This window comes from Camarhynchus parvulus, unplaced genomic scaffold, assembly GCF_901933205.1.
Source record: "Camarhynchus parvulus unplaced genomic scaffold, STF_HiC, whole genome shotgun sequence".
Lineage (NCBI taxonomy): Eukaryota > Metazoa > Chordata > Aves > Passeriformes > Thraupidae > Camarhynchus > Camarhynchus parvulus.
The window spans coordinates 333433-348188 of record NW_022148259.1 but is presented as its reverse complement, the minus strand read 5'-3'; the positions used below and the strand labels follow the sequence as shown (position 1 = coordinate 348188).

At 44.8% G+C, this 14756-nt stretch overlaps 1 protein-coding gene across 2 annotated transcripts; it reads left to right on the top strand.

Annotated features, from left to right (window-relative positions):
• The first annotated feature begins 466 nt into the window (after positions 1 to 466).
• TMEM147 (transmembrane protein 147) lies at positions 467 to 11780 on the top strand. Of its 2 annotated transcripts, XM_030970097.1 has the most exons (8): positions 467 to 675; positions 879 to 948; positions 1707 to 1772; positions 5155 to 5291; positions 7387 to 7471; positions 8550 to 8671; positions 10944 to 11112; positions 11702 to 11780. In XM_030970097.1, the coding sequence occupies exons 1-7, from the start codon at positions 599 to 601 to the stop codon at positions 11062 to 11064; spliced, it is 678 nt and encodes a 225-aa protein (XP_030825957.1). In that variant the 5' UTR covers positions 467 to 598; the 3' UTR covers positions 11065 to 11112; positions 11702 to 11780. The 2 variants fall into 2 exon arrangements, with proteins under 2 accessions (XP_030825957.1, XP_030825955.1); XM_030970095.1 differs by lacking the exon at positions 11702 to 11780 and having other exon boundaries at positions 10944 to 11154.
• Positions 11781 to 14756: the final 2976 nt, after the last annotated feature.

Sequence of the window (14756 nt, the reverse complement as noted above, 5' to 3'; positions counted from 1 at the left end):
AAGGATTTTTGGGACTTTTTGGGCCTTTTCCTGAATTTTTGGGAATTTATTTTTTAAATTTTGGGGCAATTTCTCAGGATTTTTTGGCAATTCCGCGGATTTTTTTTTTTTTTTGTGAAATTTCGGGCGAATTTCCCTCAGTTTTGGGTGAATTTCCCGCGATTTTGACGAATTTTGGGTGCATTTCCCTCAATTTTATATGAATTTGCCGGAATTCGGAGGAATTTTGGGTCAATTTCAGGAATTTTGGCGAATTTCGGGCGATTTTCCCGCCATTTCCGCTCCCCCGCCGCCATTTTGCCCCTCAGTGGGCGTGGCCTCGCCTAACCCCGCCCCCATTACATCACTCCCAACGCGGCTCCTCCCAGAACCCGGAAGCGTCACCAGCAGTGCGCTCCGCCTCGCTTTCCCATCACCCCCCGCGGCCTCCCAGAACCCGGAAGCTCCGCCAGCAGTAGGCGCGGCCTCGCTTTCCCATCACCCCCCGCGAGCACCCAGAACCCGGAAGCGCCAAAATTTTCTCCCCTCAAAAAAAAATTCCCCCAAAAATTCGGGAATTTCACCCAAAATCCCCTCGGGGGGATCCCCCGCAGCGACCATGACGCTTTTTCACTTCGGGAATTGCTTCGCGCTCGCGTATTTCCCGTATTTCATCACCTACAAATGCAGCGGCCTGTGAGGAACTGGGGCGGACTGGGATGGACTGGGATGGACTGGGAGGGACTGGGAGGGACTGGGAGGGGCTGGGAAAGGGTTAAAAGGGGGTTTGGGGTCACTGGTTTGGACTGGGAGGGGGTTTGGGGGGTGTACTGGTTTGTACTGGTTTGTACTGGTTTGTACTGGTCTGTACTGGTTTGTACTGGTTTGTACTGGTGCAGGTCCGAGTACAGCGCGTTCTGGCGCTGCGTCCAGGCCGGAGCCACCTACGTGCTGGTGCAACTGGGAAAGGTGGGGGAAGGGAACTGGGACAAACTGGGACAAACTGGGAGCCCCAAAAATGCCGAAATTCGACCCAAAATTCAAACTGGGAATCCTAAAATTCAAACTGGGAGGGACTGGGAGCCCCAAAATTCCGCAAATTGACCCCAAATTCACCAAAATTCACCCAAAATTCACCAAATTCCACCCAAAATTCAAACTGGGATCCCCAGAATTGAACTGGGACAAACTGGGAGCCCCCAAATCCCCAAATTCACCCAAAATTCCCCAAATTGACCCCAAAATCACCAAAATTTCCCCCAAAATTGAACTGGGAGGGACTGGGACAAACTGGGAGCCCCAAAATTCCCAAATTGACCCCAAAATTCAAACTGGGGAGCCCAAAATTGAACTGGGAGGGACTGGGAGCCCCAAATTCCCCAAATTGACCCCAAATTCACCAAAATTTCCCCCAAAATTGAACTGGGAGGGACTGGGACAAACTGGGAGCCCCAAAATGCCCAAATTGACCCCAAATTCCCCAAATTCACCCAAAGTTCACCAAATTTACCCCAAAATTCCAACTGGGAACCCCAAAATTGAACTGGGAATCCCAAAATTCAAACTGGGAGGGACTGGGAACCCCAAATTCCCCAAATTGACCCCAAAATTCAAACTGGGGAGCCCAGAATTGAACTGGGAGGGACTGGGACAAACTGGGAGCCCCAAAATTCCAAAATTGGCCCCAAAATTCCCGAATTGACCCCGAATTTCCCCTCCCCCCCCAGATGCTGTTCTTGGCCACTTTCTTCCCGACCTGGGAGGGACCCTCGGGGGGCTACGACCTGGTGGGGGTGAGTGACCCAAAAGCCCCCAAAATCACCCCAAAATCACCCCAAAATCAGCCCAAAATCAGCCCAAAATCGCCCCAAAATCACCCCAAAATCAGCCCAAAATCGCCCCAAAAATGGCCCAAAAATGCCCCAAAAATGGCCCCAAAATTACTGAAAATTCACCCAAAAATCAGCCCAAAAATGTCTCAAAATGAGCCCCAAATCAGCCCAAAAATGGCCCAAAAATCCCTGAAAATTCATCTCAAATTCAGCCCCAAAATCACCAAAAAATTACCCCAAAAATGCCCCAAAATCAGCCCAAAAATGGCCCAAAAGTGGCCCAAAAATCCCCAAAATTCACCCCAAAATCAGCCCAAAAATGACTGAAAATTCACCCCAAAATCACCAAAAAATTCCCCAAAAATGGCCCAAAAATCCCGGAAAATTCACCCCAAATTCAGCCCAAAAATGGCCAAAAAATACCCCAAAATCACCAAAAGTTCACCCCAAAATCAGCCCCAAAATGCCCCAAAAAGCCTTGAAAATTCACCCCAAAATCACCAAAAAATGACCCCAAAATTGCCCCAAAATCCGCCCAAAAATGCCCCAAAAAATCCCCAAAATTCACCCCAAATTCAGCCCAAAAATGTCCCAAAAATGCCTCAAAAATCCCTGAAAATTCACCCCAAATTCAACCTAAAAATGGCCCAAAAATGCCCCAAAATTCCTGGAAAATTCCTGAAAATTCACCCCCAAATTCAGCCCAGAAATGTCCCAAAAATGCCCCAAAATCACCAAAAAATTACCCCAAAAATCAGCCCCAAAATGCCCCAAAAATGACTGAAAATTCACCAAAAAATCAGCCCAAAAATGTCTCAAAATCGGCCCAAAAATGGCCAAAAAATGGCCCAAAATCCCTGAAAATTCACCCCAAAATCAGCCCAAAAATAACCCCCAAAATGCCCCAAAATCGGCCCAAAAATGGCCAAAAAATGGCCCAAAATCACCAAAAAATTCACCCCAAAATCAGCCCAAAAATGCCCCAAAAAGCCTTGAAAATTCACCCCAAAATCACCAAAAAATGACCCCAAAATTGCCCCAAAATCGGCCCAAAAATGGCCAAAAAATGGCCCCAAAATTACTGAAAATTCACCCAAAATCACCCCAAAAATGGCCCAAAAATCCCTGAAAATTCATCCCAAAATCACCAAAAAATGACCCCAAAAATGCCCCAAAATCGGCCCAAAAATGGCCTAAAAATCCCTGAAAATTCACCCCAAATTCAGTCCAAAAATGCCCCAAAAATGGCCCAAAAATTACTGAAAATTCACCCAAAAATCAGCCCAAAAATGTCTCAAAATCAGCCCAAAAATGCCCCAAATCAGCCCAAAAATGGCCCAAAAATCCCTGAAAATTCACCCAAAAATCAGCCCAAAAATGGCCCAAAATTCATCTCAAAATCACCAAAAAATTACTCCAAAAATGCCCCAAAAAATCCCCAAAATTCACCCCAAATTCAGCCCCAAAATGACCCCAAAACCCCCAAAATCAGCCCAAAAATGCCCCAAAATCACAAAAAAATTCACCCCAAAAATGCCCCAAAAATCCCTGAAAATTCCTGGAAAATTCACCCCAAAATCACCAAAAAATCCCCCCAAAAAATCACCAAAAAATGGCCCAAAAATACCCAAAAAATGGCCCAAAAATCCCCAAAATTCACCCCAAAATCAGCCCAAAAATGACTGAAAATACCACAAAATCACCAAAAAATTCACCCCAAAATGAGCCCCAAAATGCCCCTAAAAGCCTTGAAAATTCACCCCAAAATCACCAAAAAATGACCCCAAAATTGCCCCAAAATCCGCCCAAAAATACCCAAAAAATCCCCAAAATTCACCCCAAATTCAGCTCAAAAATGTCCCAAAAATGCCCCAAAAATCCCTGAAAATTCCCCCCAAATTCAACCTAAAAATGGCCCAAAAATGCCCCAAAATTCCTGGAAAATTCCTGAAAATTCACCCCCAAATTCAGCCCAGAAATGTCCCAAAAATGCCCCAAAATCACCAAAAAATTACCCCAAAAATCAGCCCCAAAATGCCCCAAAAATGACTGAAAATTCACCGAAAAATCAGCCCAAAAATGTCTCAAAATCGGCCCAAAAATGGCCAAAAAATGGCCCAAAAATTACTGAAAATTCACCCAAAATCACAAAATACCCCAAATGCCCCCAACGCCCAACCAAAAATGGCCCCAAAATTACTGAAAATTCACCCAAAATCACCCCCAAAAATGGCCCCAAAATCCCTGAAAATTCACCCCAAAATCACCAAAAAATGACCCCAAAATGCCCCAAAATCGGCCCAAAAATGGCCAAAAAATGCCCCAAAAATGGCCCAAAATCCTGAAATTCACCAAAATCACCAAAAATTACTCAAAAATGCCCAAAAGGCAAAAATGGCCCCAAAATTCACAAATGCCCCAAAAAATACCCCAAAATCACCAAAAATTCACCCCAAAATCAGCCCCAAAAAAAAAGCCAAAATTCACCCCAAAATCACAAAAAAAGCCCCCAAAACAAAATGCCCCAAAAAATGCCCCAAAAATCCCTGAAAATTCCTGGAAAATTCACCCCAAAATCACCAAAAAATCCCCCCAAAAAATCCCCAAAAATCCCCAAAAATCCCCAAAAATCTCCAAAAAATCCCCAAAAATTTTTCCCCAAAAATCCCCGAAAAAATCCAATTTTTTCCCCATTTTTTCCCCATATTTTCCCCATTTTCACCGTTTTTCCCCAAATTTTTTGCATTTCTTCCTCCTTTCTTTCCCATTTTATTGTAATTTCACCCCAATTTTCCCCAAATCCCCGTTTTTCGCAGGAATTCCTCCGCGCCACCGTTGACGTCTCCGACCTGGGGGGGCTGCAAATCCTCCCCTTAAATCTCCCAAAAAATTCCCCAAAAATTCCCAAAAATTCCCAAAAATTCTCTTAAAATTTCCCAAAATCCTCCCAAAAATCCCTCAAAAAATCCAGAAAAAATCCCCAAAAATTTCCCCAAAAAAACCCCAAAAATCTCCAAAAAATCTCCAAAAATTCCCTAAAATTCCCCAAAATCCTCCTAAATATCCTCAAAAAAATCCCCAAAAAATCCCCCAAAAAATCCCCAAAAATCTCCAAAAAATCCCCAAAAATTCCCTAAAATTTCCCCAAAAAATCCCAGAAAAACCCCAAAAATCCCCCCAAAAATCCCCAAAAAAATCAATTTTTTCCCCATTTTTTCCCCATTTTTCCCCCATTTTTCGCCCGTTTTTCGCCGTTTTCACCGTTTTTCCCCAAATTTTTTGCATTTCTTCCTCCTTTCTGTCCCTTTTACCCCAATTTTCCCAAAATCCCCGTTTTTCGCAGGAATTCCTCCGCGCCACCGTTGACGTCGCCGACCTGGGGGGGCTGCAGCTGGCGCTGGGCCGGGGCCGGGGGAGGGGCGAGCAGCGGATCCTGGTGGCGGCGCTGGGCTGGGCCAGCGCGGAGCTGCTCACGGCCAGGTGAGCTTTGGGCTGAAAAACGGGCATTTTGGGAAAATTGGGGTAAAAGGGACAGGAAGGAGGAAGAAATGCAAAAAATTTGGGGAAAAACGGCGAAAAAACGGCGAAAAACGGGCGAAAAATGGGGAAAAAATGGGGAAAAAATTGGAATTTTTGGGGATTTTTGGGGGAATTTTTTTGGAATTTTGGGGTGAAAATGGGGGATTTTGGGAAAATGTGCGATTCTGGGAGTTATTGGGAATTTTGGGGGTTTTGGGGTGAAAAATGGGGGAAAAAATGGGAATTTTTTGGAATTTTTGGGGATTTTTTTTGTATTTTGGGGGCAAATTTGGGGATTTTGGGGGGAATTTTTGGGGATTTTTTTGGGGATTTTTGGGGATTTTGGGGGAGGAATTTTGGGGAATTTTCAGGGATTTTTTGGGATTTTTTTTCTGATTTTTTGAGATTTTTGGGGGGAATTTCTGGTAATTTTGGGGGATTTTTTGGGACTTTTTGGGGATTTTTTGGGAATTTTTTGGGAATTTTTGGGGAATTTTTTGGGGAATTTTCAGGGATTTTTGGGGGAATTTTTGGGGAATGTTTTCGGATTTTTGGGGGGGATTTCTGAGAATTTTCTCGGAATTTTTGGGGATTTTTTGGGGATTTTTTGGGAGATTTTTGGGGGGATCCTGGTGGCGGCGCTGGGCTGGGCCAGCGCGGAGCTGCTCACGGCCAGGTGAGCTTTGGGCTGAAAAACGGGCATTTTGGGAAAATTGGGGTAAAAGGGAGGAAGAAATGCAAAAAATTTGGGGAAAAACGGCGAAAAAACGGCGAAAAACGGGCGAAAAATGGGGAAAAAATGGGGAAAAAATTGGAATTTTTGGGGATTTTTGGGGGATTTTTTGGGGATTTTTTTGGGGAATTTTTGGGATTTTTTGGGGGGATTTTCAGGGATTTTTGGGGGAGGAATTTTGGGGAATTTTCGGGGATTTTTTGGGATTTTTTTCTGATTTTTTGAGATTTTTGGGGGGAATTTCTGGTAATTTTGGGGGAAAACTTGGGAATTTTTAGGGATTTTTGGGGGATTTTTTGGGGGAATTTTTGGGGGAATTTTGGGAGGGTTCACCAATGAAAACTGGAGGGAAGTGGGAATTTTTGGGGGAATTTTTTGGGGAAAGTTTGGGGGAAATTTGGCAATTTTGGGGTGGGGTTTTGGGCGGGTTTCAGGGACAAAAAAAAGCGAAAAAATGGGAATTTTGGGGGGGAATTTTTGGGGGATTTTTGGGGAATTTTGGGGTGAATTTTTGGGATGAATTTTTGGGAATTTTGGGGCTGAATTCGGGGTAAATTTTGGGGGATTTGGGGCCGAATTTGAGGTGAATTTTTGGGATTTTTGGGGTGAAATTTTTGGGAATTTTTGGGATGGACTTGGGGCATCTTTTAGGATTTTCGGGATCAATTTTTAGGGTGAATTTTGGGATTTTTGGGGCTGAATTCGGGTGAATTTTTGGGATGAATTCGGGGTAAATTTTGGGGGATTTGGGGCTGAATTTGAGGTGAATTTTTGGGGATTTTGGGGTAAAATTTTTGGGATGAATTTGGGGAATTTTGGGATGAACTTGGGGCATCTTTTAGGATTTTTGGGATCAATTTTTGGGATGAATTTTGGGAATTTTGGCTGAATTTGGGTGAATTTTGGGGGTAAATTTTGGGGGATTTGGGGCTGAATTTGAGTAGAATTTTTTGGGATTTTGGGGGGAATTTTTTGGGACGAATTTTGGGATTTTTGGGGCGGATTTGGGTGAATTTTTGGGGTAAATTTTGGGGGATTTGGGGCTGAATTTGAGGTGAATTTTTGGGATTTTTGGGAGAAATTTTTGGGATGAATTTTTGGGAATTTTGGGATGAACTTGGGGCATCTTTTAGGATTTTTGGGGTGAATTTTGGGATTTTTTGGGCTGAATTCGGGTGAATTTTGGGGGATTTGGGGCTGAATTTGAGGTGAATTTTTGGGGATTTTGGGGAGTTTTTGGGGGAGTTTTTTGGGGTGAATTTTTGGGATGAATTTGGGGAATTTTGGGATTTGTGACCCCTCCCCCCCCCTCACCTGTGCCAGGTGTGTCCCGCTCTGGGTGGGCCCGCGGGGGGTGGAGTTCGACTGGAGGCACCTCCAGATGGGGCTGGACTCCAACATCAGCCTGGTGAGCGATACTGGGGATACTGGGAGTTACTGGTTTGTACTGGGAGGGACTGGGAGGGGATTGGGAGGGGATTTGGAGTTACTGGTTTGTACTGGGAGGGACTGGGAGGGGATTGGGAGGGAACTGGGAGGGACTGGGAAGGGTTAATGGGGGATTTGAGGTTACTGGTTTATACTGGGAGGGACTGGGAGGGATTGGGAGGGGATTTGGAGTTACTGGTTTGTACTGGGAGGGACTGGGAGGGGATTGGGAAGGGTTAATGGGGGATTTGGGGTTACTGGTTTGTACTGGGAGGGACTGGGAGGGAACTGGGATGGAACTGGGAGGGACTGGGAAAGGGTTAAAGGGGCATTTGGGGTTACTGGTTTATGCTGGGAGGGAACTGGGAGGGACTGGGAAGGGATTGGGACAAACTGGGATGGAACTGGGAGAGACTGGGAGGGAGTGGGAGGGGATTGGGAGGGACTAGGAAAGGGTTAAAGGGGGATTTGGGGTTACTGGTTTGTACTGGTTTGTATTGGGAGGGACTGGGAATGGACTGGGATGGAACTGGGAGGGGACTGGGAGGGATTTGGGGTTACTGGTTTGTACTGGTTTGTACTGGGAGGGGACTGGGATGGAACTGGGAGGGACTGGGGAAGGGTTAAAGGGGGATTTGAGGTTACTGGTTTATACTGGGAGGGACTGGGAAGGGATTGGGACAAACTGGGATGGAACTGGGAGAGACTGGGAGGGACTGGGGAAGGGTTAATGGGGATTTGGGGTTACTGGTTTGTACTGGTCTGTACTGGTCCATACTGGTCCGTACTGGTCCATACTGGTCCATACTGGTCCGTACTGGTCTATACTGGTCCGTACTGGTCCGTACTGGTCCGTACTGGTCCATACTGGTCCGTACTGGTCCATACTGGTCCATACTGGTTTATACTGGTCCATACTGGTCCGTACTGGTCCATACTGGTCCATACTGGTCCATACTGGTTTATACTGGTCCATACTGGTCCATACTGGTCCATACTGGTCCATACTGGTCTATACTGGTCCGTACTGGTCCATACTGGTCCGTACTGGTTCCCAGGTGCGCCACGTGGACGCGGCCGCTCTCCTTTGGGCCTCGGGGCGCCACGACCTCCCCTCCCCCCTGCGGCTGCCCCTGGGGGGGCTCCTGGCGGCCGCCGCCTACGAGGGCTTCTTAATCGGGTAATTAATTACTAATTAATTAATTATTAATGAATGAATGAACGGCGGGGAGGGGGTCATTCATCGGGTCATTGATGGTTGGTTCGTTAATTGGGCGATGAAATGGTTAATTAGCGGGTGGGGGGAGGGGGTGTGGGGATAGGGGAGGGGTTCTTAATCGGGTAATGAATTATTAATTAATTATTCATTAATTAATGGCGGGGGGGTCATTAATCGGGTCATTGATGGTTGGTTCGTTAATTGGGCGATGAAATGGTTAATTAGCGGTGCGGGGGGGGGGTGTGGGGATGGGGGAGGGGTTCTTAATTGGGTAATTAATTAATTAATGGATTATTAATTAATGGCGGGGAGGGGGTTCTTAATGGGGTCATTGATGGTTGGTTCGTTAATTGGGCGATGAAATGGTTAATTAGCGGTTGGGGGAGGGGGTGTGGGGATAGGAGAGGGGTTCTTAATTGGGTAATTAATGAATTAATTATTAATTAATTAATGGCGGGGAGGGGGTTCTTAATGGGGTAAGTAATTAATATTTAATTAATTATTAATGAATGAATGGCGGGGAGGGGGTTCTTAATCGGGTAATAATTAATTATTCATTCATTTAATGATTTAACGGCGGGGGAAGGGCCCAGCGGGAATGGGGGCGTTTCTAATTGGGGAATTAATTAATTATTCATTAATTAAGTGATTAATGGCGGGTCAAGGGGGTGTATGGGGGTTCCTGATCAGGGAATTAACTAATTAGCTAATTAATTTGTTGTTATTAGTTATGGTAATTGATTAATGTAACGATTGCAGTTAATTAATAATTAGTTATTTCTAGAATTAATTATAATTATTTTAATTAAATATTATATAAAATATAAAATATATAATATACAATATTGTATATTATAATTATGTATATTATGTACCTGTTTTTAATTATAATTCTAATTATATTTATATATTTACTTATTTAATTATATTTATTAATTATATTTATAATTTATAATTATACTTATAAATTATATTGATTTAATTATAATTATATATAACTATATTAATTATATCATGATTATTTCAATTGCAAACAATTAGTAGAACGAATTAATTAGTAAATTAACATTGCTTTAATATTTTTTATGCTTTAATTATTTAATTACCATTGCTTTAATTAACATTGTTTGGTTTTTTATTTTTACGATTAATGATTATAATTACAGCTAATTAATTAGTTAATTAACATTGCTTTCGCATTTTTTATGCTTTCATTAGTTAATTACCATAGCTCCAATTAACATTGTTTTATTCTTTATTTTTACCATTAATGATTATATTTACAGCTAATTAATTAGTTAATTATCATTGCTTTAATTAATATTATTTTATTATTTATTTTTATGATTAATTGTTATAATTACAGCTAATTAATTAGTTAATTATCATTGCTTCAATTAACATTGCTTTATTCTTTATTTTTTTATTAACGATTATAATCATAGCTAATTAATTACTTAATTAACATTTTTAATGCTGTCATTAGTCAATTACCATTGCTTTAATTAACATTGCTTTATTCTTTATTTTTGCGATTATAATTATAGCTAATTAATTAGTTAATTAACATTGTTTTAAGATTTTTTAAGCTTTAATTATTTAATTAACATTGTTTTAATTAACATTGATTTATTCTTTATTTTTACGATTAATGATTATAATCACAGATAATTAATTAGTTAATTAACATTTTTTATGCTTTCATTAGTTAATTACTATTGCTCCAATTAACATTGGTTTTATTCTTTATTTTTACCAATTAATGATTATAATCATAGCTAATTAATTAGTCAATTAACACTGTTTTAATATTTTTTAAGCTTTAATTATTTAATTACCACTGTTTTAATTAACATTATTTTATTCTTTATTTTTACCATTAATGATTCTAATTACAGCTAATTAATTAACATTGCTTTAATTAACATTGCTTTATTCTTTATTTTTACCATTAACGATTATAATCATAGCTAACCAATTACCTAATTAACATTGTTTTAGTAGTTTCTATGCTTTAATTAGTTAATTACCACTGCTTTAATTAACATTTACTCTTCATTTTTACTAATTAATTAGTCAATTACCATTTTTAATCCTCCCATTAGTTAATTGCCCTCATTTCTAATTGTTTTGTTTTTACGATTAACGATTTAACGCAGCTAATTAAGTGGTTAATTAGTTATATGGGCGCCAATGCTGAAGCCCCGCCCCCTTTCCTTTGCTCCTCCCACAGGTGGGCGGGGCAAGCGCTGGGCCTGGGCCCCTGGGGGGCGCTGGGGCTGCGGGCGCTGGGGGCGGCGGCGCTGGGGCTGGGGGCGCTGCGGCTGCTCGTGCCCCTCCTGCCGCCCCCCTGAGGCGCCCGGCCACACCTGGGCACACCTGGGGGCGCGACAACGGCGAAAATTTGGGGAAAAACGGCGAAAATTTGACGAAAATCGGTGAAAAATTGATGAAAATCGGCGAAAATTTGGGGAAAACCGGTGAAAGTTTGACGAAAATCGGCGAAAGTTTGACGAAAATCAGTGGAAGTTTGAGGAAAATCGGTGGAAGTTTGAGGAAAAACGGTGGAAGTTTGAGGATTTTGGGGGCACCTGGGCACACCTGGGCACACCTGGGGCGAGACAACGGCCAAAATTTGGGGAAAAACGGCGAAAATTTGACGAAAATCGGTGAAAGATTGATGAAAATCGGTGGAAGTTTGACGAAAATCAGTGGAAGTTTGAGGAAAAACGGTGGAAGTTTGAGGATTTTGGGGGCACCTGGGCACACCTGGGCACACCTGGGCACACCTGGGGGCGCGAGAACGGTGAAAATTTGGGGAAAAACGGCCAAAGTTTGATGAAAATCGGCTAAAGTTTGACGAAGATACGCAAAAGTTTGAGGGAAAACGGCGGAAGTTTGACGAAAATTGGCGAAAGTTTGATGAAAATGAGTGGAAGTTTGAGGATTTGGGGGCACCTGGGCACACCTGGGGGCGCAGAAACGGCGAAAATTTGGGGAAAAACGGCGAAAATTTGATGAAAATCGGCGAAAGTTTGATGAAAATCGGCGAAAATTTGACGAAAATCGGTGGAAGTTTGATGAAAATCGGCGAAAGATTGATGAAAATCGGTGGAAGTTTGAGGAAAAACGGTGGAAGTTTGAGGATTTTGGGGGCACCTGGGCACACCTGGGCACACCTGGGCACACCTGGGGGCGCGAGAACGGCGAAAATTTGGGGAAAAACGGCGAAAGTTTGATGAAAATCGGCGAAAATTTGGGGAAAATCGGTGAAAATTTGGTGAAAATCGGTGAAAATTTGAGGATTTGATTGTGAAGTGGGCGTGGCCCAGGTGTGTGCGGGGGGCGTGGCCCAGATATGCAGATAACCCCCAGGTGTGCAATGGGCGTGGCACAGGTGTGTGATTGGCTCTCAGGTGTGCAGTGGGCGTGGCCCAGGTATGCAAATGATCCCCAGGTGTGTAAATGGTGCCCCAGTGTGAAGTGGGTGTGGCCTATGTATGCAAATGGCCCCCAGGCATGTAAATGATCCCCAGGGATGCAGTGGGCGTGGCCTAGAGGTGAATGGGTGTGGCCCAAGTATGCAAATGACCCCCAGGTGTGCAATGGGCGTGGCCCAGGTATGTAAATGACCCCCAGGTGTGCAATGGGTGTGGCCTATGTATGCAAATGACCCCCGGGTGTTCAGTGGGTGTGGCCTAAGTATGGAAATGACCCCCAGGTGTGCAGTGGGCGTGGCCTAAGTATGCAAATGACCCCAGGTGTGAATGGGCGTGGCCTAGGTGTGTGATTGTCTCCCAGGTGTGCAGTGGGCGTGGCCTATGTATGCAAATGACCCCCAGGTGTGCAATGGGCGTGGCCTATGTATGCAAATGACCCCCGGGTGCGCAGTGGGCGTGGCCAGCTGTGCCTGTAGCCCCTCCCCCCCCAGCAATAAACGCACCTGGACTCACCTGCCCGACTCACCTGCGCCGTTTTTTGCCGTTTTCATCGAATTTCTCATTTAAAAATTCCCAAATTTCCCCCCGGGATTCTCAATTTCCTCCCCCAAAAAATTCCCCCTAAAATTCCCGATTTTCCCCCAAAATTTTCCCCCCCGTAATTCCCAAATTTTTCCTCCTAAAATCCCCTCCAAAATTTCCCAATTTCATCGCCCGAAATTCCCCAAAATTTTCTCTCCAAAATTCCCAATTTTTCCCCAAAATTTTCCCTCCAAAATTCCCAATTTTTCCCCAAAATTCCCCAAAATTAATCCCTAATTAATCATTAATTAACGCCGTCATTAATCACCAATTAGTCATCAATTGACTCTGTCATTAATTGCTAATTAATCCTTAATTAACGCCGGCAATAATCGCTAATTAACCACCGATTAACGCCGCCATTAATCGCTAATTAAACACAATTAACGCCGCCATTAATGGCTAATTAATCACCAATTAACGCCACCACTAATCGCTCATTAATCACCAATTAACGCCGCCATTAATCGCTCATTAATCACCAATTAACGCCACCATTAATCCCTAATTAATCATTAATTAACGCCGTCATTAATCACCAATTAGTCATCAATTAACTCTGTCATTAATTGCTAATTAATCCTCAATTAACGCCGGCAATAATCGCTAATTAAACACAATTAACGCCGCCATTAATGGCTAATTAAACACAATTAACGCCGCCATTAATGGCTCATTAATCACCAATTAACGCCGCCATTAATCGCTCATTAATCACCAATTAACGCCACCATTTATCCCTAATTAATCATTAATTAACGCCGCCAATAATCGCTAATTAAACACAATTAACGCCGCCATTAATCGCTACTTAACCATCAATTAACTCTGTCATTAATTGCTAATTAATCACCAATTAACGCCGCCAATAATCGCTAATTAAACACAATTAACGCCGCCATTAATGGCTAATTAATCATTAATTACCGCTCCCATCAATCATTAACCAGCGCCACAAAAGGAGGGGGGGGGCGCCCCTCCCCCACCCCGATAAGCCCGTCCAGATAAGGGGGGGAGGAGGGGGGGGAGGGGCGAGAGCAAGGACGGGAGGCCCCGCCCCCTCCAGGTGTGACCCCAGGTGTCCCCCAGGTGTCCCCTCCCCCCCCCACCTGTCCCAGGTGTCCCTCAAGTGTCCCCTCCCCCACTCAGGTGTCCCCTCCCCCAGGTGTGCTCAGGTGTCCCCAGGTGTCCCCTCCCCCTCTCAGGTGTTTCTCAGGTGTCCCCTCCATACTCAGGTGTCCCCCAGGTGTCCCCTCACCTGTCCCAGGTGTCCCCAGGTGTTCCTCAAGTGTCCCCTCCCCCCTCAGGTGTTTCTCAGGTGTCCCCTCCCCCACTCAGGTGTCCCCTCACCTGTCCCAGGTGTCTCTCAGGTGTCCCCTCCCCACCAGGTGTGTCCCCCAGGTGTCCCCTCCCCCCTCTCAGGTGTCCCCCAGGTGTCCAAGTGTCCCCAGGTGTCCCCTCCACACTCAGGTGTCCCCTCCCCCCTCTCAGGTGTCCTCCAGGTGTCCCCCAGTTGTGCCCAGGTGTCCCCTCCCCCCCCCTCACCTGTCTCAGGTGTCCCCCAGGTGTCCCCTCACCTGTCCCAGGTGTTTCTCAGGTGTCCCCTCCCCCCTCACCTGTCCCAGGTGTCCCCCAGGGGTTTCCCAGGTGTCCCCCAGTTGTGCCCAGGTGTCCCCTCCCCCCCGCTCACCTGTCTCAGGTGTCCCCCAGGTGTCCCCTCTCTCAGGTGTCCCCTCCCCCCCGCTCACCTGTCTCAGGTGTCCCCCAGGTGTCCCCTCTCTCAGGTGTCCCCTCACCTGTCCCAGGTGTCCCCCAGGTGTCCCCTCCCCCCCTCCCAGGTGTGCCCAGGTGGGGTCACCTTGGGGCGTTTCCCGCGGAGCGTTTAAAAGGGGAACCGGGAGAGACCGGGAGAGACCGGGACAGAGCGGGACAGACCGGGACAGAGCGGGACAGAGAGGCGGGACAGAGCGGGACAGAGCGGGACAGAGCGGGACAGAGCGGGACAGACCGGGACAGAGCGGGAC

Bases quoted from the DNA above. Each gene is read 5' to 3' on its own strand.
- TMEM147 (XM_030970097.1), top strand. From the start codon at position 599: ATGACGCTTTTTCACTTCGGGAATTGCTTCGCGCTCGCGTATTTCCCG. The intron at 676-878 runs GTGAGGAACTGG...GTACTGGTGCAG, and splicing joins ACCTACAAATGCAGCGGCCT to GTCCGAGTACAGCGCGTTCT. The intron at 5,292-7,386 runs GTGAGCTTTGGG...CACCTGTGCCAG, and splicing joins GCGGAGCTGCTCACGGCCAG to GTGTGTCCCGCTCTGGGTGG.